The following is a 24887-nucleotide window of genomic DNA, read 5'->3' on the forward strand; positions in this document are numbered from 1 at the left end:
CGTGAAGGAAGCTACGTCAAGGCAATCAGTCCGCGTTCGGCTCAGCGTGTATCTCACTCGGGGCACACAGATTCTACAAGACAAGAAATACATCTCATTCTATAGCAACAGACGTCCTAGCTATCACGGCGTAGACAATAATTACATATCAAGGATAGCGGATACAGTGTTCAATGCGAGGTATGCAGTATGTAATGCAGATTGTTGTCCACTAGGTAATAAGCGGATGTGAGGGGGAAGGGAATAACTCGGGCCACTTGGTCAAGTCTCAGCGACTTACTAGGGCCAGAGATTCCGTGGATCCATCGGCAAGCCCATAAGAATACCACTTCATGCCGGGATGTGTTGACAGACAATGCGATGTGTGATGCGAGTTGCGATAATGATGCTCAGAACTTCCACTCCGTATCGACCTCCATAGCCCAGGGGACTTGAGAACAGTATAGTTAGCATGTGTACCACGGTCGCGCGCAGAGTCGACATACACTTAGTCAAAAGCGTCTTCGAGAAGATCTTCTCTATAGGAACGTTGTGTGTCTTACACCAGGCAGCGGTGATTCTAGTGACGCGGTCAGGGCAGAGCAGAAGACGATGCAAGCATGACGCGCACCTCGGGTCCAAATAGTTGATCTTACTCGTGCTGAGAGCGACTTCCTTGCCAGCCTCGCGGTCCTCCATCTGAAGCTTGAACGTTTTCATCCTGTCATCTAGCTTCGCTATGGCCTCCTCTATCTTCTCCGTCGGCCTCTCCCTCTTCAGCGTTGCCTTGTTCGTCCCACGCTCCTTCGCGAGCCGCTTGTACTCCTCCTCGACGTCCTTGCGTCGCTGCTTCAGCACGGAGTCGGCGAGGGGCTCCTTCCCTTCCTCGGCCAGCTTCTCGTTGTCCTTCACGAACTTCTTCTCCACCTTCTCCAGATCCTTCTCCTTCAGGTGCTCCTCGTGCTCGGCAATAACATCGTCGTCAAGGTCAGATTCGTCCTCGGCGTACTGTTTCTTCTTCTTGTACTTGGGATCGATGTTGAAGAGGGCGTGGCGAAGCTTCATCCGCTCGTACTTGAGAGCACGCAACTTATACCCGGCGTGATGAGTTACAGCTACATCGCTGAGGACGAGCCACAACATACCTTATCCCGCATCTTGCCCATAGACTGCTCGTGAGACTTGGGCACGGCACGCTGATGGTTGCAAAGGATGGCGACCATGCGATTCGCGTGGTTGTATGCATTCAGCTTCTCCTGGACAGTCCCTTTCTCCGGTGTGCTCTCATCCAACTGCTGCTGGAACGTGATGGAGGCGTTGTAGGTACGGAAGACCTTGGCGGTGAGACCCTTCATGTAAGATTGCAGATGTTTGTTGAGCTTCGCCGTCTAGATCTGTCCGTCAGCTTCGGCGTATCAAGCTAAGTGCACTGCAGTAACGTACGTCGACGCGATCAAAAAGCTGATCTCCGTCATCCTTATCGTCCTTGAAGATCTTGATGTTTTTGAAGACCTGGGCGTCGACGGTAACTTGATTGTAGTAGCGGATCGAGTCTTTACCAAGGAAGTCGAATACGAGCTGGTCGGGAGGCTGCAGCGTAACATGTTCGCAGCGGAGCGAACAACAGCCGACGGTATCCGCCTCTTCTTCGCCCTTCTCGTTACCCGCACGAAGGGCCAGTCGGTCGATGAAGTACATCGCCGTGGCGCGCTGACGGTCAGCCATAACTCTACTCCGCAGTTCGTTGTAGTAGTCTTGGCGGACACGGTCGACGTGGTTCTGCGGCGTATGGTCTCAACAACCTATCTTCTGACAAACTGCAGCACACACCTTCAGCTCTCGCGCCTTCTCGAACTTGGCCATATCACTCTGACCCTTAAGGGCGCTCCCGGGCGCTAGGAACACGTACTTGTGGTTGCCGTTCACATTCTCCGTCCAAGTGGCCAGCCAGGTCACGGTATAGTCGTGCTGAACGTCCTTCCAGTTACCCGGGACATTCGGCCTGGGAACGGGCACACCCTCGCCGATGTTGATCGTGACGTCCTGAGGCCGTACACGTTTCTGAACGGTGTCCGCATCACATCAACTTCCCGCCTATATGCGCAGACACAAAACGCTACCTTCAACGTGCCCTTCTTGGGGTGCTCACCACGACCGCGGTACAAGCCCGGCGGCTCCACTTTGAAGTTCCCGACCTTCTCCTTCCTACCGTCTATGGTACAATGCGTGAAGGGGGCCTCCAGTGCGTCCTTAGCTGCCTTCAACTCCTTCTTCTCAGCAGAAGACAGTGCTTTCTTCTTCGCCTTCTCCCCTTCGAAGTATTCGAACATAGGTCGGAAGTCACAGAGGCTGAGATCAGTGATCTTCGTTCCATTACGCTGCATCGCCAGAATCAGCATGGAGATTTGCTTAAGGTCAGAAAAAAACGGACCGGCGGATGCTTCTTCAAGATATCCTTGAAGTCGTTGAAGAAGTTCCTGTTAAAGGTGCTATCTTTGGTATGGTCCGATTCTATGAGAGCTGCATAGAAGCCCGCAACCTCTTCCGATTCCGGAGGGAGGTCAACTGGCTTGCCTGACAGACGCGTAAGATAACGTCAATGAGGAAGCTTGTATTAAAACTGACGACACGTACCCTTATACTTCATCTTCACATGCGACGGCAAGGGCTCATAGGGTGGCGGGAAGTAGACACCGTTGTGTTGTAGAGTCTGCCACTTCATGCTGTTGTCTTCGCCGTGGAACTCCTGATCCTCCCACCAACGGAAGACCTCCTCTTCCTCTTCCTCCTTCTTCTTCCTCTTGCCTTTCAGCGGGCTACCGTCAACCGCCTCTTCCTTCTTCACCTTCCCCCTCCTTTTCGGTGGCGGTGCCTCGGACTCGCCTGCCTCCTTCTTCACTCTCTTCGTCGCTGCCTTCTTCGCAGACACCTTCTTCAGCGGTTTGTCGTCGTCTGAGAAACTCCCATCATCAGCATCACTCTCCTCCCTCTTCATCTTGCGCTTCATGCGAGGCGGCGCTTTCTGCACGATGGGTTTGTCGTCGTCAGAGTCGTCCTCCTTCTTCACCTTCTTCTTCGGCGGCTTTGCGGCACCATTACCGCTGGTGGTACGCTTGCCCTTCGTTATGATGGGAAGGTCATCATCGTCTGACGAGGACGAGGACTCCATCGCGGCTGGCTTGCCATTTGCCTTCGTAGTCGTAGTTGCCTGTAGTGCGCCATTCATACGCACGGCGCCCGAGGTAGCGCGCTTGGCTGGCGAAGACGCGAGCGGGGTTTCCTCATCACTAGAGGAGTTGTTAGACTGAGCTTTCTTGCGCTTGAGGGCGCGCACTGGAGTCATGGGCTCGGACTTGACGCGGGAGGCCTGGGACTGGTAAGACGCGCGCCACGGATACCATGTAAGACATGGTGCGTTGCACAGAGAGAAAATTAATGACACACGAGGGGCATATCGTCGTCCTCGCTCATGGACGACTCGTCCGCTGCTTGTCCGTTGCCGTTAGACACGACGTGGCCGTTCCGGCCGCGGGGGGCGGACTTGAGCCCAAGAGGCTTCTCGTCGTCGTCGGAAGACATGACGATGTCGCCGGACATGTTCTGGCGATGGGGTACGACGGGTACGTGGGCACTGAGACGAGGGGGAAGAGGGGGAGAGTTGGGAGCGTAAGAGAAGTGTCCTCTGCGCTTGAATACCCCCCGATCAGGGCTCCAAAGTTGAAGTGACAGGTAGCCTGCCCTAAACTCGCGCGCTGGTGGCCGAAGCAGTGCGCCCGCTTTGTCCCATATCGAGACTGCCGCGTATTCCAGGTGCGCCTTCACGGCCTTCATTCCTGCTTTGTCTTTGAAACACAGGCATCCGGCACAGATGGCAAACCCTCCGCCAACACCGCCTGTCTACCGGGACCCGTGGGCCAAGCGGGAAGCTTGGAGGAAGCACCCGGTCTTCTCCAGACGCGCGATGTTCAGCAAGATGTTTCCCGGCTTTGGCGTGGCAGTGGTCGCCTTCACCACCTACGTGGTTGTGGATAATATGTTCCTCAGCGCGAAGGGCGACTCGCATCACTGAAGGAGCGGCAGACATGTGTGCGGTGAGCCGTATTACTGCAGCTTTGCCACGCCGTCCACCCTGACACCTAAATACTAATAGCATCTTGTCGTTCCACCATCCCCCTCGCTATCCCGCTTTCCACCCAATGTAATGCTAGAGTAATCCAAACCCCATCAACGTGCGTGCGTCTCTGATACATGGAAGCCCAGTAGCTGGACATGCGCCAGGACGCCACTATCGCATTGCCAGTAAGGTATTGGAGTGTGTGTTCGCTGGCAAGGGCCCGATCGACAGCATTGCGAACTTGCCGCACCCACGATGACAAGCCAGACATCTCTTTCAAGGCGATGTCATCACAGGGTGTGATGCGGGCCAGAGTTCAGCGAAGCAGACGACCGTCTATGATACACGAATATTGAGCTTTATCCTCTAAGGTATCTTTTATACACTTCATTGCCTGTCTCCTCGACATATGGGTATCCCAGGTTTTTGAGGAAGTCGTCGAACGGAGCTGCGTCTTCTGGAGGCACTTGAATGGCAGCCAGGACCTTCCCGAGATCTAAGTGTGGGATCAGCATGTGCACTTGCGACAGCGGCACGCACAGCCTACCTGCACCATGGTTCCTATAATGGAACAACGAGATGTTCCATCCCGTATGCAGGCCCAGCAGGAATTTTCGAAGAGCTCCGGGCCTTTCAGGGAACTCTGTACCCAGTTTCAGCCTCATAGATCTGACATGGGTGGTACGACGCAAGACTCACCGAAGCGGAAGAGTCGTTCGTTGGGTACATTTGAGCATCCACCGATCATGTATCGTGCATGAGTCTTGGCCAGCTCGTCGTCACTGATGTCGAAGCCCTTCATGTCTTGTTTCTCGAGGGTGCTGAGGACGTCCGCCACCTCCTTCGCGCGATTCTGGCTCTCGAGCTTGAAGGATAGGAAGATCTGTGCTCGCTCGGCGTTGCTATAGCGGTAGATGAATTCGGTCGTTGCGCGTGGGTGGATGACGCCGTGCAGCTCGATGAAACTGCAGTATTCATTCGGTCATTGTTCCTTTTGATGTGGACTGATCTTACTCACCTCCCGGGTTTCTCTGGAATCTCGACACTCAATAGTGCCTCCCGGCCTTCACCAAGTTCAGCACGTTCCGAGACGAATCGTAGCGGTCGAAGTTCATGTTCGCGCCGCTGACGACGGCTACGAACTTCTTTCCGGCGCCGATCAGTTGATTTCGTAGTATGTATGCCTTCAGGGCGGCAAGGCCTAGTGCGCCGGCGGGCTCAGTGATAGATCGAGTCTCTTCATGCACCGGTCAGTGAAGTACATTTGCGGCAATGCGGGACTGTACCTTCAAAGATGTCCTTGATGGCCGCACAAAGCTCATCATTGGTGACCAGCTCGATACTGTCCAGCACTTCCTGGCAGAGTCTGAACGGCTCAGCCCCGACGATCTTCACGGCCGTGCCATCACTGAAAGGACCGACTTCGTCTAGAGTGACCCTCGAGCCCTGTTTGATACTGCGGTCCATGGCATCGCCGTCGTACGTCTCCGCGCCGATGATCTGCGTGTTGGGAGAGCCGATGCGCTTCACGTACGCACCAATGCCAGAGACCAGTCCGCCTCCGCCTACAGCGGCGAAGATAGCATCGAGGCTTTCTGAGTCTGGGACCTGCTTGAGTATCTCGGCACCGATCGTCCCCTGCCCGGCGATGACAAGGGGGTCGTCGTATGGTGGGACAAAGATGAGGCCATGCGTGGAAGCGAGCCGAGCGCACTCCGCCTTCGCCTCGTCGAAGTCGTCTCCGAACAGCACAACCTTCGCGCCGAGGCGAGAGACGTTACGGACCTTGATGGAAGGTGTCCCCTTCGGCATGACAATGGTACAAGGCACCCCCAGCTTCGATCCAGAGAGCGCAACACCCTGGGCATGATTACCTGCCGCAAAGGACCATCGGACGATCAACGTAAGCTCAGCAGCAGCAGCACGAGTACGCACACTAACCCGCGCTGCATGTGATGACTCCCTTCCACCGCTCCTCCTCCGTCAGGCTCGCCATGAAGTTGTACGCGCCCCGGATCTTGAAGCTGAACACTTCCTGCAGGTCCTCGCGCTTCAGCCATATCTGGTTCCCGAACCGCGCACTGAGGTTCGCGCTGTAGACTAGGGGCGTCTCCTTCACAATCTCGTAGACCTTGGAAGTGAGGATCAGTCTAAGGTAGTCCGGCTTTTGTGATGGGAGCAGATGGTGCTCTGCGAGCCGCGGATAGGAGATCGGTTCTGGCGCGTCCGAGGAGTACTCGATCGCAGTTGAGAGAGCAGGCATTGTGGAGAGTCAAGACGTTCAGCGTGTGTTTCCCGCACACTGGCTGTGTAGCCCACGATTTTGAACCAGAACCAGATGACTTTCTGTCGCTGCGATGTGTGTGCGGGGGACGTCTGCGTGAAAACGTGAAAATGACTCACCTGGACCTACAGGCGCCAACAACCTGGCGAGTCACTTTATATTCTCAGTTCCAAGTTCATTCTGGCCGGAATAGAACCGGACAGTAGTGCTGAGATTGATGCCAGATGACTCGCGATATTTCGTTTGAGACATTGGCGTACGTGAGATCTGACCGTCTCGTTGGACGACGTCTGACAAAGATGATGATAGTATGCCGGAACACTGTTCAGAGCATTAGAGATAAGTATACAACAGTAGCGTAACAAGGCGACAGCAGCAATACACAATAATGAGTACGTATCCAACACCGATAGCCAGGAGTAAGGTAAAAGGAAGCAGCAGAAGTGACTAGCAAGCAAATGGACGGTCATGACGAAACAATTCTCCGCTCTCGCTCCTTCATCTTCGCGCCCGGACCAAACCGTTCTTGGAAATTAATCAGCTCCTCCATGAGCTCCTCCATCATCTTCATCGTCGACGCAGATTCAGATGGTGTCGGAAACTGCGACACGGGAGATGATGTGTCGAGTAGTGTTAATGGTTTCTCCTGCACCGGAGATTCCATGGCAGGTCCATCGGCAGCTATCGCATCGCCGTTTTCTATAGACGGATGTTGATTTTCGACCGCTCCCGGATGAATATCTCCGTTCGTCTGCCGGACCTCTCGCAAGGCCTTCTCGATGGCGTCTCGCCGCCTACCACGCTCGAGCGCACTCGCCTGCTCCCTCCCTACCCACTCCACCAAAGCTCTAACCCGCTTGTTCATATCGCTCACGCTCATGCGCTTGCCCGGCCACTTCACCTTCACTCCTCGCTCCGTATTACGTTCCAGAGACTCTCTCCCGGTCGAGTCGATGCCCGATCCGCGCACCTCCAGTGGTTGGGGTACGTCAGTAGGCAGCATAAGTTCGAGGTGAGCAAGGTAGTCGGGGAGGCCCCATGAAGTGAATAGAGGCTGCTGAGAGACGGCATACGCATGCGAGTGATGATATGCACGCGAGGCAGCTGTGTATTGGCGTGCGAGCTGGAGGGCCCGGCGCTATTTGGGTTGCTGGCTTGCGCCCTTCGGCTGCCGTTTCGTTCCCCGTGGTGGCTGATACAGTTTAATGTTAGTGTCAGATGAGCGTGCATGTCACCTGTACTGTACCTTTGGTACGACTGTTGGGCTGTCTGCTACGTGAAGACGGGGTGGCTGCTGAAACGGACGATCATCAGTCACATGCACTACGTCACCCCTTCCGCGCGGACACGGACCTTCCTCCCCGTCGACCGAGACGAGGTCCAGCGCCTGCAGCTTGCGACCTCCTCCCCGCTTGTTGCGCGAACCTGTCTTGTTCACTAGAATTGGTGCTGTGTTGTTCTTCGCATTGTTACTGATGGGTGTCGGTTCCCGGGCCATCTTCACACTCGCCACCGCAGTGCGATCGGACGAGATAGACGCGGATCGTGCCCGCTTGGTCGTCACCCTGGACAGTAGCCAGCGTTGAGGGAGTGTGTTGCGCAAGACGAATACTACTCACGCTTCGTCGTCTGATCGCTTCCGTTTCCGCCGACTGCTCACAGCAACATCGTCTGCCTCCTGTTCATCGTGGCCGTTGACCTCGGCGTCTATGCCATTGGGAGCGTTCTCTGTGGCGAGGGCCTCCTGTTCCTTCGCAGCGGCCTCAGCTGCCGTAGCCTCGAGCAGTGCTTGGAAGCTTTCTTCGTATGCAGCGTCACGGCTGTTCATCGTGTTGCGTCGTTTCGTCTGCTTGGCGTGTGCCGCTGGGGATCGTGAGCGCGACGTGCGAGAGCCGTGCCCACCGACGGTGTGCAATGAGTGGTTTGACGCCTGGCGGGCTCGTTTGGCATGTTTCCTGCAGGCGGGCGGCCACTGAGTGGCCAGCGCATGTCATATGGATATGTACACACCTCAGAAGCTCAACGTAGAGATCGGGTCGGCACTGCTCGCAATAGTAGTGCTCAGGGAGATCGCCCTCCTCCCCGAATCCCATACACCTGCCGTGCTGCCATGCTTCGCACATCTCGCACTGAGCCATGAATCCGCCTTGTCCATCCTCATCGCCTTGTTGAGCATATGAGCATACAGTCAGGCATAGAGTGACGCGTAGAACGCACCACAGATGCAGCGTGTGATACCCCCCTCCTCATCCTCGCCCTCAGCATCCAACCCTCCCTCCTCCAAAAGCGCGTCGCCGTGCTCGTCGTCTGGGATTATGTTCTCTACGTTGTCCAGCGTCGCGAGTGTCTTGTCCTTGTCCTTGCCTTTCCGTTTTGCGCGCGCATTCCCGTTGCCGTTGGTGCCGTTGGTACCGTGCTTCCGCTCCTCCAGGGCATCGTCGTGTTCCTCCTGTTTGCCGCGCTTGTTCTTGTTCGAGAGGTTGGGTGTCGGAAGTGGTGGCCGTTGTCCATTCTCTTTTGCTTTCGGGGCCGAGTCGGCGGCGGGCGATCCACCGGGAGACTTGCTGGTCGACCCAGAGGGCACGGAGCGTCTGCCGGAGCGGCGAGGCTCCTTCGGGGACGGTGGCGGACCCATGACGGCAGCGTTGGCCATGCTAGCGCAGGTCGCGGCGGTGCACAGGGATGAAGGGGGAGCAGAAGGGGCGACCTCACACAAAGGCAAAGAGATAGGAATATTCGAAGTCACGACGCCGGGCGGGGCGGAATTGTGGGTCATTTTCTGTGTGCTATCTCCCCAAAGGGAAACTAAATTTAGGATACATTTCCGTAAATGGACGTGTACCGAAAGTCCGGGTCTAATGCACTCGTCACAGGCCAGAGCACCGGACAGCGCCTCCGTGCTGCACACCCGTTCATTGACGGAGTCGTCTTGTTTCCTCGCTACACGCTCTTGCCAACGTCGGACGCTTCATGAATGGGACACGAAGGCACGATGATCTCGACTTCTCGGACGGCGAGGACGGAGATGTGCAGGACGACCATCCGGGAGACTACTCGGCGCGTCTGGAGGAACTCATGAGCGACACGGAGGAGGGCTCGGACGGCCATCCGCACGACGACGAACACGGAGACGAAGACGACGAGGAAGGCTTTGTGTACAGCGGCATGGATGCGGTCCCGTCCGGTGGCTATCGCGAACAGCTGCGGGATGTGCTGGGTCATGACCACGAAGAGGACGAGCTAGACGAGCGTGAGGTAGAGCGGTCGCTCGTGCACGACGTCGAAGAGAAGGACCACCTAGCATCATTGATGGAGGACGAGGCCAGAGTGAGTCGCTTCTCAAAATCCTCTTGCACATCTCACTCAACACTGACCTCAGCCGGTTGGACCTGTCTCCGACGACACTCCTTCAACACCACCCACACCGCCGATATCAGTCTCTGGTGCACCTTCGCCTCCGAAGCCTCCCGCAAGCAATGGCAGGGGTACTCCCAGCAGGCTATCGCGTCCCTTCCTTCATCCCACCATTTCACGCCTTCGCTCGACTACACCTCAAGCGTCTCGAGTTCCTTCATCGGCGAGCGTGGGTACGCTCTTCTCTCACGTCCCCGAGGGTGTCTCGGAGAGCCCCTCGCACTTCTCCGCATTGTCTAGGTCGTCTTCGGCGACCAATGCCATGGTCCGAATGGCAAGAGCAGTGTCGCATCCGAGACGCGAGAGGTCTTCAGGTGGACGCAATGCAGGCTGTCCGCGACGTCCTCTTGCGAAGCAACCTCAGAAGGCTGCGTCGTTGTTGGGCACCGAGAACGCTGGCTCGCCCACCGTCATGGCTGCGAATGGGCTCATTTGTGTCGGCACAGATGTGGGGAAAGTGGTCGTGTTTGACTTCAAGCAGAATTTGAAGTGCATATGTGGCACGGATGGTCGGTATACTCTGTTGCCTCTAGCTCGGGTCCAGCCTGACGCTCTGTTGTACAGACAAAGCAGCGGGACCAGTCACAGCGGTAGCGCTCTCATTCGACCATACCTTCGTGGCCACAGGACACGCCAACGGCCACATACAGCTCTTCGATCTGAACACCCCGAAGACCCCGGCGCGCTTCGTTCCACCCACCACTTTGGCAGAGGTAGCTGCTGGACGACAGGAGGGACACATCGCGGGATCAAGAATCGTCAGCGTTGGCTTTGTTGCGGGGAGGCATACGGCAATCGTGTCTGCGGACGACAGCGGCCTTTCCTTCTACCACAGCTTAGGCAAGGTCTTCTTCATGGATGCGTCTGACACGCTGCGTCTTCTCGGGAAGTACCCGGAGGACAGCCTGGGACCTGGTCCGTCCGGCCCTAACGGAGTCCACCACTTCCGCCGTCGCAAGTCTCGCAAGGGCAACTCTCTTCTCGCCATGGCTCCCCTTCCACTTGGCACAGCATCACATCCCACCGATCAATACAATCTCATCGCGCTTCTGACGCCGATCAAGCTGGTATCGTTGGCCTGAAGCCTTCGCCGAGGACATGGTACCGACGCCATCGCGAGGACGACGACATTTCGTCGCGGTCGCGGTTCAAGGGTACGCTTGCTTGGTACCCAAGCATCGTCCGGGGGTCGGCGCAACAGCCGAGTTGACCAGCAAAAAGGACCAGGCTAAAGGAATCGGCCCACACGCATCGACAACCCCGGCGTTGGTTTATTCTTGGGCAGAGACCCTTCACATGGTGCGGGTCTCGGAGACAAAGGTGCCGCAACAAGTGCGCAACCCGAGAACCGGGAAAGTGACCACGACTGAGGTCGGGCGGGTCACCTTCGAGGAAGCCGGTCACTGGACAGCTAGTGGCGATATCCTGGCGCTGCAATGGCTGAACGTCAATGTAAGCCCGTTTCGCTATATGTTGTTCCTGCTGTAGCTTACGTACTAACAGACGTGTTCGGTCTTTAGCAAGTTGTCGTCCTCACTAGTGAGACACTAGAAGTGTATGACGTTCGCTCCCACAAGCTCGTAGAACAAACCCCCTTCGACGCCAGGTCTCTGGTCTCTCCGATATTGGGACACACCATCAACAGTAGTGTCTCGTATCCAGACGCGGTGATGGAGGTATCGCATAGCGTCCGAGTATACAAGGGCAAGATCTTCACCCTAGTACGTTCTTCCGTGCACAATCGGGCGCTTTGGCTCATACGCCTCGCAGGGTCAACATGAGGTTCGGGTCGGCACCTTATTGACATGGGCGGATCGAATACTTTCCTTCGTGCAGCATGGTGACTTCTTGAGCGCCATTGAGCTCACGCGCGCGTACTACGTAGGCGAATCACCCGGTAATCGCAACGGTCTCCCGGAGTCTACGGATCAACTCAAAGAAGTCGTCGGAGAGAAGATGCACGAACTCATGGTTGCTTCCGCCCGCTACGCATTCTCGGAGGATCGTATGACCGATGGCACACTCGCAGGTCTGGACGGTCGTGGCGTCGACAACTTCTTATTCGAAGGCCTAGTCAGGGTGTGCATTCGTGCATGCATGGCACTTGATGACTATGACTTCCTGTACGAAGACCTCTTCCAGGACTACGATGACACCGGCATCGCGCGGATCTTCTTGTCTCAGCTGGAGCCATTCATTATTGACGGCAATCTGCACTATGTACCTCCTCGAATCACTCAACGGCTTGTCGCGATACATGACGACGATGGCCGACCAGACCTTGTCGAGAGGATCATCTGGCATATCGACCCAGAGTGTCTTGACGTCAATCAAGCCATCACACTATGTCAGCGACACCAGCTCTACGATGCACTACTCTACGTCTTCACTAGAGCCATGAAAGATCACGTCTCTCCTCTTGTCGAGCTGCTCGGTCTCATCAGACGAGTACAGCAATATCGGAGAGCGCGCGAGGAGGGACTCTCCTTGGGGTCATATCCTGACGACGACGCGATCGAGCCTGTCGTCTTGAACGCTTACAAGGTCTATCCGTACCTAGGCAATGTCCTCACCGGCCTCGCATACCCTTCCGCGAACCTCTACCCGACGAAGAGGCCGACCAAGCAAGATACGACGTTACGATTTCTTTATGTCAGGTCAATCGCGTGTGTGGCCACGGCAAGGTGGAAAGCTTGTCCTTACTGCCGATGAAGAGAAGGGGCAGAGGCCACATATCCATATGCCCGGCTCTTGCTCCGTTTCGACCCAGAGGCGTTCCTACACACCCTCGATCTTGCTTTTGAAGACGGCTACCTCAGTGACCCTGACAGCCCGAGGGGCACCATTCGGCTACTCATCGTGAAGATCTTGCTAGACATCACGTCCTCCGGGGATCTCACGCAGGATGCCGTCACCTTCGTCAACATCTTCATCGCGAGGAACGTGCCGAAGTACCCTCAGTTTCTCCAAATGCCTCCCACTACCTTACACAACATCCTCATTGGGTTGGCCGAGGATCCTGACCGCAGTACCCAAGAGGATCGGCAGCTGGCCGCAGAACATCTTCTCTCCGATTACACCCCACACGAGACCAATCGTATCATCGCTCTCTTCGAAAAAGCCGGTTTTTATCGGATCTTGCGCTCGTGGTATCGTCAGGAGCGAAAGTGGTCTCCTTTGCTATTAACTTATGTTCACGACTCTAACTTATCCAATCCGGAGGTCTTCGACTCTCTCTCCGACGTTCTGACCTTGGTGAAGCGTCTTCACAAAGGCGCTCTACCTCCGGACATCCTGACAACCATGACCGACTGCTTACCTCTTTTGTTGGAGCGTGGGGTCGTGCAAACAGCTGCTGTGCTCGATACCCATATTCCAACTTGCACGAGACGGCACTGGACCAACTCCACAGCCATCCCGACGCTGACAAATTCGCCTATCTCAGGTTCCTCCTTGGTCCCCCGCAGGAAGGAGATAGGATATGTTCCCGGCGCGCAAGGGCGGTCCATCCTCTCACGTATCCTCCGATCTGCGCCGCACGTATCTATCATTACATTGCCGCTTGGATCCTGCTGGAGTCGTCGCCGCTCTGCGTTACCTCCCTGTGGAACTTCTGGACGCAGAAGATGCAGTGCGGGTATGCGAAGAGCATGCCATTTACGACGCTGTGTTTGGGTGCTAGACAGCCAAGGTGTTCCTATGGCAGCCCTCTCGAAAGCGGAGTCCTTCGGGAATCAGCTCTCAGCACGTCTTGCAGATTCCTTGGTGCAATACGACCCCACGTCGGAAGCAACCGTTCAAGAGACCCTTGCTGCTCTCGACGCGGTAGGACAGCGAGCCGTGACGATGTGTCTAGAACACTCCCAATCTTCTGAGGATGTGCCTCTGGAGGACATCTGGTACCATCTTCTGAAGAGCCAAATTGACACCGTCCAGCATGTGGCGGTTTGCTGCATTGCAACACCCCGGATCACGCCGACGCGGACTCTGATCGCACCAGACAGTACGAGCTGCAGCAAACTACCCTTTCCGTTCTACGCAAATCAATGCAAGGTGCATTCACCGCCTTGATGTCGGTCAGCTCTGCGAAAGGCGTATCACTCCCGCGTCTGTTCAAGAGGTTGCTCACGACAGCGTCTCACAACGCTGTGTCTAAGCCTACGCTCTACGCTGAGTTCCGCACGCTCTTCACGGGAATGTTGGAGTCCTATCGCTCGGACGGAGACATGCTCATCATCACCAAGCACCTTGTGGATCGCGATCTGTCCACTACGATCGAAGAACTTACACGGGAGCGTATGCAGGGTTGGGCGCCATCTCAGGGGAGATGTCAGACATGCAAGGAATGGCTCGTCGACAGCAAGACTTCCTCCGCAGCAGAGCAGGACAATCGGACAGGCGTTTCGATAGTTGTATCACGGACCGGAGCACTATACCACCAGTCATGCTTACCACCTACTCATCAGGATAATATAGCCGTACATTAGTGTTCATGTATATTCCATGCAAAAGTATTACTGATAGTCGACCATCGGAACTCCTCAAGGTTCTGCACACGAAATCGTTCATCAACTTAAGTTTAGACGAGCATTCGTACGACATACCGTCGGTAAAGCTGGCACCGGCCATCTCTTCCAGGACCTTGAAGGTCTGGCTGCGCTGCACGTCAACACCCAGCAGTTCAGCATCCCTCCCGAATGCTGCCACGTCCAGCATCATCTGAGCCCGGATCTTTTCTTCGTCTGCCCGCCCGTCATCTTCTTTGGCCGTCGGCCCGCCAAACAGCGAGAACGCCGATTTCTTGCCTTTCCTGAGCCGGCGAAGCGACTCCTCGGTCTTGCGCATCGCCGACAAGAAATGGATGTACCTGGATGGACGTCGGGTGAACAACACGTTCCACTCACATCCCGCTGATGACTAACCTTTGTGCAACGATATCGAATATCTCCTCCACATATGCCTGCATGAACTCATCCTGAGTGGCTGACCAGGACCCTCTTGGCTGTCGAGCCCAAAGAACGTCTTGACAGGTTTGAAGATCATTGAGACAAAGTAACTCGGCTCCGTTGGGATACGTCTGCTCGACGACATCGCTCTGAATTGCGAGGGTATCGAGCGCATCGACAACAGCGCTTCACAAGCGCGGCGGGAGAGGATAGTAATGATCTGGCTAGACAGTGAAGGGACAAGCGACGACAGACCTGAGAGGGCCTGTCGGAGGCCATCTGAGCGCAAAGGGGAACCCATCAGGTATTAGTTGGATTTTCGCGTGGGGAAACACTCACCCTCAGAGCTTGGATCGCCTTCTCCAATATCGACCTCAGGCAACATGATACTCAGCTCTTCGCGCCAGAGCTTCCACACCTGCGACTCCAATGCCCTGATGTCGATGATAGCTGTGGAGAATTGGTATAGCGACTGCTCGTCGGCTGCGGCCGCCTCTGGAGAAGCGGCTTCCTGGGGCAAGTTGGGTGTAGCTGCGCGCGAAAGCGATGCGGGAGAACCTGGCACCTGCTGCATTCGGTAGTGTCAATATTATGAGTGCACAAAGGATACACCACGAACCGAACCAAGCTTCTCGGCCGCAACAGCGGCCGCGACCTTAGGCGTTGCCTCGAACGCAGGAAGGCTGCTCTGCAACCAGGTCTTGTGTCGACTGAGAAGCTAGGAGATATCAGCACTAAGCATTCTTGCAGAAGGATCGGATACTACCTGCAACGTGAATTTCCAGAAGCGATGGTTCAGCTCCGGGATGTAAACGGATGCGCTCCAGCAAGTACTGATAGCATCCCAAACAGCAGCAGTTTGGGTTGTCGCGAATGGCTTAATCGCTTGTAGAGCCAATAGTTAGCAGGGATCGAGGGGCTATATTGCTGCTTCATCCTACCTCTGTGACGCGTTCGCTCCAAGCGCGTTACTGCAAGTGCCTCCTCCAACTTCGTGACGATCTCCTTCCACCGCAGCTGGAAGTACACGGGCAGCTGCCAGCGGCGCTCAAATTGCACGTACACCGGGTGCGCGCGCATGACCTCGATGGCATGCACCGACGGCGCGAGGAATTCGAGTGAGCGGATGAACGCCTGCGTCGTCTCGTGGTGCTAGCATGACGGTGTCAGCCTTGAATCTAGCGGTGGAGGTACATCCAGGCGCACGCACCCTGCGAAAGTCATCCGGTTTCCCGGCAGCGAACACAACGCTCCCAGCTCGTCCAGAATCGCTCTACCAATCTCTGCCCACACCACATTCGCCATGACCTCAAACCCTCCTTGCTCGCCCCCGTACCCTCCTGCACTCCCGTTAGTCTTCCCCGTCCAGCACCAGCTCTCGACCCCGACTTCACGCATACGCGTTCCGCGATCTCCATCAGGCGCCTCAAATCGCGGTCCACGAAGCGAAGGACAGCATTGTATAGCCCCGCGAGCGGGTCCTCGCGGTCGTCGAGGATATGCGCCTGCGCGCCTGCCTGCTGCGTGCTGAACTCGAACGGGTTCTGCTTGGACGCGAACGCAGTGAAGGGCGTGTATGGCGTGCGCGGGACCGCAGCGGACGGCTGGGGCGCGGCGGAGTTCTTTGGTGGAAGCGGGGTGTGTGGGAGGATCGGCGAGTGCGGGGAGGCGAGCGCACCGGGGTGGATGGTCTAGGATTTCGCTGTGAGCCCACTGGAATGCAGGTGGAGAGGTGGACGTTACCTTCTTGACGAACTCTCTGACGACCTCGCGACGGAGAACGTCTTCTGCGTCGCGCCAGAGCCCGAGGACGTCGTACGTGCGTAGACATTCCGTCACATCCGCGATCCACTTGGCCTTGTCAAGCTCCCCTGTCTTGCTGTCCCTGCCCTGTTCCCTACTGCCGGATGTCAGCGAAGTGAGTGTGCTGGCGAAGAGGTGATCGAGGTCGGAGGAGAGCGTAGACTTGATTCGGTCTATGCGCTGCCGCAGACATGTCAGTGGTTGGTGCTACGCGACGAAGGGTGCTGAGACGAAGAGCGGTCAATACATACCCATTGCGACTCATCCACGAACGCACTGCCGTCTCGCGCGCTTTGGCTGCGTGGTAAAGCAGCTGCGTATATTCCGTTGCAACCCGGGCAAGGTGTTTGGCGCGATTACCTCTCGTCCTGACCGCATATATCGTGGTTAGAAAACTCGAGCCCTCTGTAGCAGCAGGATGCTCTACGCACCTGTCCTCGGCGGCGTCTTCACTCCGAGAGGCTACCTTCATCCCATCTGTCCCCGAATTGTCGGGGGAAGATATAAGGAGGAGAGATTCCAACCGTGTTGTGGATTCTGAGATCTTGAGCAACAAGTGCAGAAAGGCCTGCCATGGGTCTGTGTAAATGTGATGCTCTCCCGCGCAAACAGCGAGCATAGTACCTTCTCTTCTCTTAGGGCTGACCGCTTGCTTAGCTTCAGCTGGATATCCTCTTGAACCACCTGGAGCACCTCTCGGGCTGCCTAGCTCGCCATGATTCAGAGCCCAAGCATCCATTGTGATGTCCGACGTACAAGTACATGAGACTTTATGTCAGACAGCGGCGATTTTAACCTCTCCAGCCTCGCGCCCTCTCCCCTCAAGTCCGTGCTGAGGCTGATGAAAGCCTCGTAATCATCGTTGATGAGCTTCACGAGCTCCTCCTTCAACGCCGCGAGATAGTCACGCAATTCCGAGCGCAGGTCAGGAAGAGAGGTGTATGACCTCGAAAGGAGAAACTCCTCGACATTGAACTCCTTGGCCGACAGGTAGGGATTGTTGTGAGATAGTGGGACGTAGACCGGTAGGTCTCGTTCGGCCTTCGTGGTTTCTTCGTCTGTATATCGCGCATGAGATGACGGATTTTTCTCCCTTGTCGCGAGTTCCTCAGCCAGTCGTTGTAAGTCGAACGGGTCACTGCTGGCGCTATCGACTTCTGGACTCTTCAGGGTGGACATGCAGGCAAACCAAGATGAACGTCAGAGTACTAAATACTCATGTGTTTGTTGAGGCCGATGCCCACTTGTTGTTACGACTGTATACGTTCTCGAAAGCCCCCGATCGCCGAAAGTCGCAGGTGTATATGAGAAGATGAGCGCTGCAGACAAGGTAAAGGTCTGAGCCAGATCTCAGTGAGCAAAGAACCGAGTCTACGGTACAGTGCCATCTTCGAATAGACGCCCTTGGATGACTTGCCTTATTTGGCACTGGTGCGCCTGTCAGTGCAACGGAGGACAGCTACCGGATCGAATATTGACAAGTTTCCAGCACGTTCGAGAGGAAATGCTCCTGACATCAAGACAATTTGTGCTTGTAGACGGGCGATTGAGACTACGTGCCAACTGTGTGCAGCCCTGTGTAGGATGAACGCGGTCACGGGACCGCGGCTAGCAGTGATTGATGAAACCCGGCTTGGCGACGAGAGCTGTGCGTCCCGGAGTCGGGCGACTGGCTGAGACACTGCATCTGTCCGCCCGCTCAGGGGCGCAGACGGCATCATTTTGCGAATATACTTCTTCTCTGTACTCTACACCATGCGAATCGCTCCTATCGACGATGCCGAGGTCGAACTCAGCCTGCTGTCCCCCCGCGCACGAGAAGAGTCGGAGAGCAGCAGCGAGACCCTCGTCCATGACGAGCTTGATGTCGACGAGGAGAGCGTCAAGCCAGTTCTCAAAACACGGCCAGCGACGTGGAAGGAGAAGAAGAATATGGTTCTCCTCACATGTCTTTGTACGTCTTCAGGCCGCTGAACTCCTACCAACATTGACGTTTGTCTTCCATGATCCAGTTCTGAGCCAAGGTGTCCCAGTGAGTTTGACATGGTCCCAGCACTGGCGAACACCACGTTTAACTCGTTCACCAGTTAGGCCTCGTAACAGGCTCGCTACCTTTCTCCTACGGGACCGGCTTACTTACTCTCAGCTGGCGACGTTCTCCCTCTCCGCATATCCCTACTCCCTCAAGCTGCTATGGTCACCCCTAGTCGATGCCCTCTACTTCCCTTCTATCGGTCGCCGGAAATCATGGCTCATGCCTCTACAACTACTATCTGGTACTATAATGCTTATACTATCATTCTATGGAGACCACATGTTGGACAATGTACGTTGCATTGTCAACCCCCAAGGCAGCATATTTCTGAGAAGGCTTATAGGCTATCGACTACCTGTACATATTGACTGCTGTTTTCACGTTCCTCATCACGGCTGTCGCAACTCAAGGTCTGTCCGTCTCGCCCCTTCAGCTGCGTCTTGACTCACGGTTTTCCCAGATATCGCGGTTGACGGTGCGTCTCACAAATGTCTACGGAAGTGTCTCTTATTGACAGTTCAGCCACGCGCCGCTAGGCTGGGCACTCACACTTCTCTCCGAACGTCACAAATCATATATTCCGACCTGCCAGACTATAGGCTGAGCACAGGCTCGCTCCTATCGTATACCGGTTTCCTCGCACTTAACAGTGAAACATTCGCGTACGTCCTCTTGGTGCTCTCTGGCGGAGAAAAGGTCTCAACTCCGCCTCTTCACAGTGCCAAACATGGTATTCCGCGGTTGACCCTCGGGGCCTACTGCATGTTCTGTGCCATGCTTTCATACGCGCTCACGCTCTGGCTACTGTTCGAAAAGGAGGTGCGCTTGATTCGTCATTCTCGGTTTTCGGCGCCCCAGCTCAAACTTATCCGCCTCTAGAACGACGTGGAAGAAGAAGGTGACATGAGCCTCAAAGCAATTTACTACAAGATGTGGGAGATCATGAAGTTCCGACGTACGCCCTCATCTCTCTCTCTCAGCGCTTCCACCGCTCATCCCATCACAGACGTCCAGACGCTCCTCGTCCTTCTGCTCGTCGCCAAAATCGGCTTCCAGGCCGACTCTGCCGTCTCCACGCTCAAGATGGTCGAGAAGGGGTTCAGCAAGGAGGACCTCTCCCTGACCGTCCTCATCAGTTTCCCCTTCCAGATCTGGGGCGGCTTGCTCGCGGGCCGATGGTCCAAGGGCGAGCGGCCGCTCCGCGCGTGGATGCACGCGTATTGGCCCGCGTTCGCACTCGTCCTCTTGTCGACGCTCACAGTGTATTGGTTCCCGCACCCGCCCCTCCCACTCGGGTGGTATGTGTTCATCATTGCGCAGAGTATAGTGAGTTCGCTCGTTATGTGAGTGTGCTGTACGTTGGTGTTGCGGTTGTGTTGTGCTGATGATGTGGGTAGGACGGTCCAGTTCGGAGGTATGACTGCGTTCCACACGCGGATATCGGACCCAGTCGCCGGAGGAACCTACATGACTGTGCGTCCTCCGTTTGAATCCGTGCATGTTGGTCTTGCTCACAGTACTCCAGTTGTTCGCGACCTTCAACAATCTCGGTCTCCTCTGGCCAAGATATTTCGTCCTGAAAGGTGCGCTCTCGACACGTTCGCCGTGATCAGGCAAAACAAGCGAGTCTCACGTTGACACGCATAGGTGTCGATCTCTTCACCTACGCAACTTGCAGCGTCTCCGCACCCAGTAGCACCCTCGGTATGTCACAACCTCCCCACCCATCTACCCATTACTAACCTCGCCATAGAACCGACGACACCAGCAAGCTGCGTCACGAAAGGGGAGAAGGCCGCATGCACGGCGCTCGGCGGGACGTGCGACATCCAGCAGGACGGCTACTACGTCATTTCCGCCATCTGCCTCGGCGTTGGCATAATCCTGCTCATCTTCTTCATGATCCCGACCGCGCGCAGGCTGCAGTGTACGTCCCTTGTTTCCCGAATACGTGTGGGAGAAGGCTGACCGACTTCGTACAGCGATCCCGCCGAAAGAGTGGCGCGTACGCTCAATATAGCGTTCACGGGACGCGGTGTACGGCCGCACCGGTTTCAGTATAACTCTGCATGACCCAGTGGAACGCATTCATGGACATCACGATGTCTCGTCGCACGCATGTTTCTGTACCCCTCGAGCAAGCCTACCTATTTATCGCACACATTGACCTCACTTCGCGCCCGCGTAACTGGGCCACCGCATGCGGGCAATTTGACTGCATCTGTCAATCAGTCCCGAGAGCGACGAAGATTGGTCCTGAACCCATTGCATATTACCATCGCAAGGCATGGGAAGCAGCTCTGGTGGCTGGTCCCTTTTTGAAGTTTTTGAATGATAGACTTCGTGATCGGCGAGACGAGCTTCAAATCCGCCTTCGATATGCAATGTCTAGTTGATGCTCCACACATCATTGAGCTACCACTTCACAGAGGATCAGGGCGCAAGCTCAAGGATTGTCCAACCGACGCGCACCCCAGAACGCTACTAAACCCAAAACAAACATATACATTCGCCACCTCAAGTGGCATTACATCTAAACGTACAATAGCGAGCGCACAGCAGTATGTATGGTACCGAAGAGACCTGCGAGGAGAAAATCCGCGTTAACAATCAGTATATCTGAGAGAGACATGGCGTGGGACGAGACAAGGGAGTGAGGGAGGGATTTTGGTGACGCTCCGACATATCCGTCGAGATCCGCATTGCACGGGAGCACTTGGCGAGGGAGAAAGGACTGGCAGGGGTCGACGGCCAGCGTGTGCTGACAGTCCGACAGTAAAAGAGTGAGGGGTTTTGAGACAGATGGATGGCTGGGGGAACGAGAAGGATAGACTGTACGTGTAGGGAGTAAAGAGAACAGCTGAACAGGCGTAGGAGAACACAAACGGACGCGAATGCTGGCCTAACCAGGACGGTGAGTGTTAATGTGACAAAGGGGCCTGCAGGGGGGGGGGGGGGACAGGCAACAATAATGACAAGCAGTGCGATACGGCGGGGCACTAATGCAGAGCAGTATAACGGAGCCAGAACCGGCGAGGTAGAATTAGAAGACAAGGATCGGCACGGAAGGGTCGTATTGATACAGAATGGGCCAAGGCGAGCGAGCAGATGCAGACCGAGAGCGATATAGATAAAAGCAAACGGTGGGTTCCCTGACCCTGGGTTATTCGAAGGTTGCATGGAGAGGGGTATGCAGAAGGGCCGGGGGATAGCATGCGATGTATTGCTGTGTGTAGTCGAGCTCGAGATCTTGCATGAGAGGGGAGACAGAGAGGCCTATAACCGGAGATGTAGTCTTGCGCGACAGCCAAGGGGTCATATAAAGGATATTGTGCGCCTGAGCCAGGGCAGCGAAGGCAAGCCTGCACGATGCACAAGCCAGCCATATCTACGGGGGCGCACAGTCACGGAACACTCCACGACTATTGCGCCCTTCGCTGCGCCTGCCCCGGCAACCTCAGCGAGAAGTCAATCGCATCGTACGCAGGCGGTGGCATCTCATACACGCTCTCCGTGTCTGCGTCCCTCGACGCCGGTGTAAACGACGCGCGCACCCGTCCCGCATCGATGTGGCCGCTCGTATCCGGCGGTGAACCATAGACACTTTGCGGATAACTTTGCGGATAGTACGCCTGCTGCGGCAGGGACGGCGGCGGCGGTATCGCCATCCCGCGCATCTGCCCTGCAAGCGCGCCACCTGTGCTCGAAGATCCCGCCCCAGCGCATTCGCATACTCCGCGGCAAGCTTCGGCGGGAGCGGGAGCGAATCTGAAGGCGGCGGGGGCGGAGGCGGGACTGGCCGGCCGCCGAGGCTGCGTCGGGCAACGCTGCGCGCGGAGGGGTGGGCGGGGGTAAAGGGGGAGCCCGTGCCTTGTGCGGGCGAGTTGGCGTACGGACCAGGGATCTGCAACGGGAGGCCGGGGTTGAACGACGGCGGGGTGGATGCCACCCGCTGGCGGTCGTGGGCCTGGCTCTGGCTGAGGGCGAAAGCATTTTGCTGCTGCTGGTACGTATACGGGTCCTGCAGGACGGGTGGTCGTGGCAACTGTCGTGGCGGACGTCGCACGCTACCCATCGGCGTTGGATTTGTTGCAGTCGGGGTGGGAACGGTGGCATTCAGTGAAGACAAGGACGACGCCGTAGAGGGACGAACGTCGAAATCGTAGACATACGGATGAGACTGAGACGCTGTAGAAGGGCGCTGAGACGCCTCTGGAGGTACAACCTCAGCAGGTGCTGCGAGGTGCTGTTGCCCATACGACTCCGGCGCACTCTCGTACTCGCAGTCCGGCGTCGGCTCCGGGTTCGTCACCTGGAAACGTCGTTGCGGAGGCGACTGTGCGTTCGAATCCTGGGAGCTCCCACTCATGTCCAGGCCGTACGCGAACGTCTGACTGCTGTTCAAACTCTGCACGCCGCTGAGGTGCGAGCTCGAGTACCGTGGCGGGAGGTTGTACGCAGAATTTGACGAGAGCGATGTCCCCGGCGTCGACGGAGAAATCACCGTCTCGCTTCCGCCGGAGCCACTCCCCGAAGACCACGACATGTGAGCCTCCCAGAGCCGCGGACCTCGGCCGCTCGACGGTGTCACCGGCGTCGAGCCATCCACGCTGCTTCCCGGGCCCAATGTTCCGCCGGGGCTGCTGCTCTCTCGATCCTCCCTGTCTCGCTCCTTCTCTTGCTCCTTCTCTTGCTCCCTCTCCTGCTCCTTCTCCTTCTGCGACTCGTCGACCCGATCTGGGTGGATGATGGAGAGCCACTTCTTGACCGCGCGCGAGCTGCTGCCCGGGAGATGCGCGTCCGCGGGGCGGTCAAGCCATTCTTGGATGGTAGTCGTAAGAAGGAGGGAAGTGACAACGAGGTAGTCAAGCAACAGGAACGGTATGCCGGCATGGTTCTGCTGACTTCGCGCGTGGTCTGGAGCAGTGAGGGTTTGGTAAATCCGAAGACGTGGTGGCGCAGACAAGGTCGCCGCATCCAGCACAGCGACTGGCCCCTTGATGCCAGAGGTACCGCACTGTAGGCATTGTTAGCAGACTGCAGACATAGACGATGGTATGCACGGTGTAGCACGCCCAGAACACAATTACGGGAGATGACTCCTTTCTCACAAACTGTCCAAGGGCAGTAAGCTGCCATACGCTCAGAAGAGCGCGTCCTCGTGGGCGCTGCTTCTGAGTGGGCAGCCTCGCCGGCGCTGACTTTAGAGGCGCTGACGTTAGAAGCACAGTGGCATGGGAGGGGCGGGGCGCTCGGCGCAGTACTGTCGCAGAGAGCCAGCGTTGCGAGAGCATGAAGCTCCAAGTCTCAGTGAGCCAGGCTGGCACATCAAACAGCATATTGGCAGGAGATAGCGCAGGTAGCCCCGAAGCGATGCTAAACGTGGTCCCGCCTGCAGACACCATGCTCGCCGGCGGTGACAGGTGTCATCAGCTATCGCTGATCGATCCGCATGCGCCATGGCGGTGCGTTTATGGACGGCGCGGATGTGCCCTGGGCGGGAAATGTCGAGCGGGTGCAGCGGATGCGCGCCCAAGATGCAGAGCGAGCATATGGCAGCGAGCGATACTCACCACGTAGCAGTCGCCCGGGATTAGCTTCCACTTGAGCGTGTGCGGATAGTGGGGAAGGCTGAACTTTCGGCTCCTGTGCACGATGAGTACGGACGATGCGCGAGAGCGAGGAGAAATACGCACGCTAGATTGCCCAGTGCCCCGACCTTGAGAAATTCCTCAGCGTCCCTCCAGCTGCCGTTGCTCATCTGGATACTCTTGCCGGAGCGACCCTTGCCTTTGCTGGACTGCGAGACGGTCTGGGGCCATTGGATCGAGGCGGCCTTGCCCGCCTCGCGGCGACTCGCGTCGAGGCGATAGACGTGCGTCAAATCGCGTGAGGTCTCGACGATGTAGAGCGCGTCCTTGGTGACGGTGTCGCGGATGACGGTGTCGAGGAAGGAAGGCCCAGAGAGCTTGACAGTGAGGAGAGGGGCCTGCTCTGCAGCGGTGCGAGTGGTGGCGACGCTCTTGGAGCGCGTCGGGACCATATCCCGGTCGCGGTCTGGGTTGCCAGTGCCAAAGTCGAGGAGACGCTGCACGGGCTGGGGGAGGGAGAAGGAGGGCGGGCGTGCGGTGGATGTCGGGCTGACTGGCTTGTCAGTGCTGGCAGAGTCTGTGTCGGGCGCGGTGGACGGAGGGGGAGGGTCAAGAGGAAAGGGCGTGATACCACCGCGGGCCATGGTAGGAGGCGGCGGCAGGGCGCCTGTCGCTGTCCGCTCTGAGATGATGCCTCGTTGCTTAGCTAAGCCTTCCTCTA

General features: G+C 56.6%; 8 protein-coding genes across 8 annotated transcripts; 3 read left to right on the forward strand and 5 right to left on the reverse strand.

Moving 5' to 3' along the window:
* Positions 1 to 71: 71 nt before the first annotated feature.
* On the reverse strand, positions 72 to 3711 carry B0H18DRAFT_977280 (uncharacterized protein). Its single transcript, XM_048044236.1, has 9 exons — positions 2614 to 3711; positions 2411 to 2553; positions 2100 to 2357; positions 1810 to 2040; positions 1423 to 1758; positions 1125 to 1367; positions 611 to 1068; positions 486 to 559; positions 72 to 430 (listed from the first exon to the last, which is right to left on the reverse strand). The coding sequence occupies exons 1-9, from the start codon at positions 3320 to 3322 to the stop codon at positions 390 to 392; spliced, it is 2493 nt and encodes an 830-aa protein (XP_047899416.1). The 5' UTR covers positions 3323 to 3711; the 3' UTR covers positions 72 to 389.
* A 63-nt stretch (positions 3712 to 3774) lies between these two features.
* B0H18DRAFT_423558 (NADH dehydrogenase 1 beta subcomplex subunit 3) lies at positions 3775 to 4325 on the forward strand. Its single transcript, XM_048038041.1, has 3 exons — positions 3775 to 4070; positions 4130 to 4208; positions 4284 to 4325. The coding sequence occupies exon 1, from the start codon at positions 3848 to 3850 to the stop codon at positions 4046 to 4048; it is 201 nt and encodes a 66-aa protein (XP_047899417.1). The 5' UTR covers positions 3775 to 3847; the 3' UTR covers positions 4049 to 4070; positions 4130 to 4208; positions 4284 to 4325.
* Positions 4187 to 6685, reverse strand: B0H18DRAFT_977297 (tryptophan synthase beta subunit-like PLP-dependent enzyme). The gene is made up of 8 exons (XM_048044237.1): positions 6035 to 6685; positions 5380 to 5967; positions 5176 to 5330; positions 5112 to 5149; positions 4793 to 5058; positions 4641 to 4736; positions 4280 to 4589; positions 4187 to 4208 (listed from the first exon to the last, which is right to left on the reverse strand). Exons 1-7 carry the CDS (start codon positions 6354 to 6356, stop codon positions 4453 to 4455), a joined length of 1602 nt encoding a protein of 533 aa, XP_047899418.1. The 5' UTR covers positions 6357 to 6685; the 3' UTR covers positions 4187 to 4208; positions 4280 to 4452.
* Positions 6543 to 9030, reverse strand: B0H18DRAFT_977299 (uncharacterized protein; the record flags this gene model as incomplete). Its single annotated transcript, XM_048044238.1, has 5 exons — positions 6543 to 7515; positions 7705 to 7942; positions 7997 to 8332; positions 8388 to 8506; positions 8704 to 9030. 5 exons carry the CDS (start codon positions 9028 to 9030, stop codon positions 6844 to 6846), a joined length of 1692 nt encoding a protein of 563 aa, XP_047899419.1. The 3' UTR covers positions 6543 to 6843.
* Positions 9031 to 9254: 224 nt separating this feature from the next.
* Positions 9255 to 14278, forward strand: B0H18DRAFT_1092379 (Golgi CORVET complex core vacuolar protein 8-domain-containing protein; the record flags this gene model as incomplete). The annotated part of the gene is made up of 12 exons (XM_048032317.1): positions 9255 to 9704; positions 9757 to 10300; positions 10356 to 10863; positions 10887 to 10979; positions 11006 to 11243; positions 11312 to 11512; positions 11562 to 12486; positions 12511 to 12796; positions 12821 to 13148; positions 13270 to 13458; positions 13515 to 13736; positions 13796 to 14278. Exons 1-12 carry the CDS (start codon positions 9348 to 9350, stop codon positions 14276 to 14278), a joined length of 4374 nt encoding a protein of 1457 aa, XP_047899420.1. The 5' UTR covers positions 9255 to 9347.
* Positions 14279 to 14305: 27 nt separating this feature from the next.
* On the reverse strand, positions 14306 to 17719 carry B0H18DRAFT_1114484 (COG complex component; the record flags this gene model as incomplete). The annotated part of the gene is made up of 15 exons (XM_048033123.1): positions 14306 to 14328; positions 14396 to 14658; positions 14714 to 14766; positions 14820 to 15016; positions 15077 to 15302; positions 15357 to 15455; positions 15504 to 15622; positions 15679 to 15889; positions 15944 to 16077; positions 16110 to 16428; positions 16481 to 16747; positions 16818 to 16908; positions 16972 to 17108; positions 17165 to 17245; positions 17297 to 17719. 15 exons carry the CDS (start codon positions 17717 to 17719, stop codon positions 14306 to 14308), a joined length of 2643 nt encoding a protein of 880 aa, XP_047899421.1.
* Positions 17720 to 18203: 484 nt separating this feature from the next.
* Positions 18204 to 20747, forward strand: B0H18DRAFT_977311 (acetyl-coenzyme A transporter 1-domain-containing protein). The gene is made up of 14 exons (XM_048044239.1): positions 18204 to 18494; positions 18553 to 18572; positions 18628 to 18636; positions 18919 to 18985; positions 19112 to 19138; positions 19168 to 19237; positions 19295 to 19394; positions 19455 to 19530; positions 19582 to 19918; positions 19973 to 20048; positions 20101 to 20158; positions 20223 to 20279; positions 20329 to 20502; positions 20558 to 20747. Exons 1-14 carry the CDS (start codon positions 18296 to 18298, stop codon positions 20593 to 20595), a joined length of 1308 nt encoding a protein of 435 aa, XP_047899422.1. The 5' UTR covers positions 18204 to 18295; the 3' UTR covers positions 20596 to 20747.
* A 772-nt stretch (positions 20748 to 21519) lies between these two features.
* On the reverse strand, positions 21520 to 24815 carry B0H18DRAFT_977319 (uncharacterized protein). Its single transcript, XM_048044240.1, has 4 exons — positions 24272 to 24815; positions 24149 to 24221; positions 22310 to 23592; positions 21520 to 22277 (listed from the first exon to the last, which is right to left on the reverse strand). Exons 1-4 carry the CDS (start codon positions 24808 to 24810, stop codon positions 21998 to 22000), a joined length of 2175 nt encoding a protein of 724 aa, XP_047899423.1. The 5' UTR covers positions 24811 to 24815; the 3' UTR covers positions 21520 to 21997.
* Between the last annotated feature and the right edge of the window lie 72 nt (positions 24816 to 24887).

This window comes from Fomitopsis serialis, assembly GCF_022376445.1.
Source record: "Fomitopsis serialis strain Sig1Antser10 chromosome Unknown B0H18scaffold_4, whole genome shotgun sequence".
In the NCBI taxonomy this organism is placed as follows: Eukaryota; Fungi; Basidiomycota; class Agaricomycetes; order Polyporales; family Fomitopsidaceae; genus Fomitopsis; species Fomitopsis serialis.

What these genes read in the sequence shown, in the direction of transcription:
- B0H18DRAFT_977311 (XM_048044239.1), top strand. Translation starts at nt 18,296, where the DNA reads ATGCGAATCGCTCCTATCGACGATGCCGAGGTCGAACTCAGCCTGCTG. An exon ending in GGCTACTGTTCGAAAAGGAG is followed by an intron (nt 19,395 to 19,454) that starts GTGCGCTTGATT and finishes ATCCGCCTCTAG; the next exon opens with AACGACGTGGAAGAAGAAGG. An exon ending in AAGATATTTCGTCCTGAAAG is followed by an intron (nt 20,159 to 20,222) that starts GTGCGCTCTCGA and finishes TGACACGCATAG; the next exon opens with GTGTCGATCTCTTCACCTAC.
- B0H18DRAFT_423558 (XM_048038041.1), top strand. Translation starts at nt 3,848, where the DNA reads ATGGCAAACCCTCCGCCAACACCGCCTGTCTACCGGGACCCGTGGGCC.
- B0H18DRAFT_977297 (XM_048044237.1), bottom strand. Translation starts at nt 6,356, where the DNA reads ATGCCTGCTCTCTCAACTGCGATCGAGTACTCCTCGGACGCGCCAGAA. An exon ending in ATTCCAGAGAAACCCGGGAG is followed by an intron (nt 5,059 to 5,111) that starts GTGAGTAAGATC and finishes TGAATACTGCAG; the next exon opens with TTTCATCGAGCTGCACGGCG. An exon ending in TTATAGGAACCATGGTGCAG is followed by an intron (nt 4,590 to 4,640) that starts GTAGGCTGTGCG and finishes TCCCACACTTAG; the next exon opens with ATCTCGGGAAGGTCCTGGCT.
- B0H18DRAFT_977319 (XM_048044240.1), bottom strand. Translation starts at nt 24,810, where the DNA reads ATGGCCCGCGGTGGTATCACGCCCTTTCCTCTTGACCCTCCCCCTCCG. An exon ending in TCCCGGGCGACTGCTACGTG is followed by an intron (nt 23,593 to 24,148) that starts GTGAGTATCGCT and finishes CAATGCCTACAG; the next exon opens with TGCGGTACCTCTGGCATCAA. An exon ending in CCGCCGAAGCTTGCCGCGGA is followed by an intron (nt 22,278 to 22,309) that starts GTATGCGAATGC and finishes GGGATCTTCGAG; the next exon opens with CACAGGTGGCGCGCTTGCAG.
- B0H18DRAFT_977280 (XM_048044236.1), bottom strand. Translation starts at nt 3,322, where the DNA reads ATGACTCCAGTGCGCGCCCTCAAGCGCAAGAAAGCTCAGTCTAACAAC. An exon ending in AGCTTTTTGATCGCGTCGAC is followed by an intron (nt 1,368 to 1,422) that starts GTACGTTACTGC and finishes GGACAGATCTAG; the next exon opens with ACGGCGAAGCTCAACAAACA. An exon ending in GAAGACGCTTTTGACTAAGT is followed by an intron (nt 431 to 485) that starts GTATGTCGACTC and finishes ACTGTTCTCAAG; the next exon opens with TCCCCTGGGCTATGGAGGTC.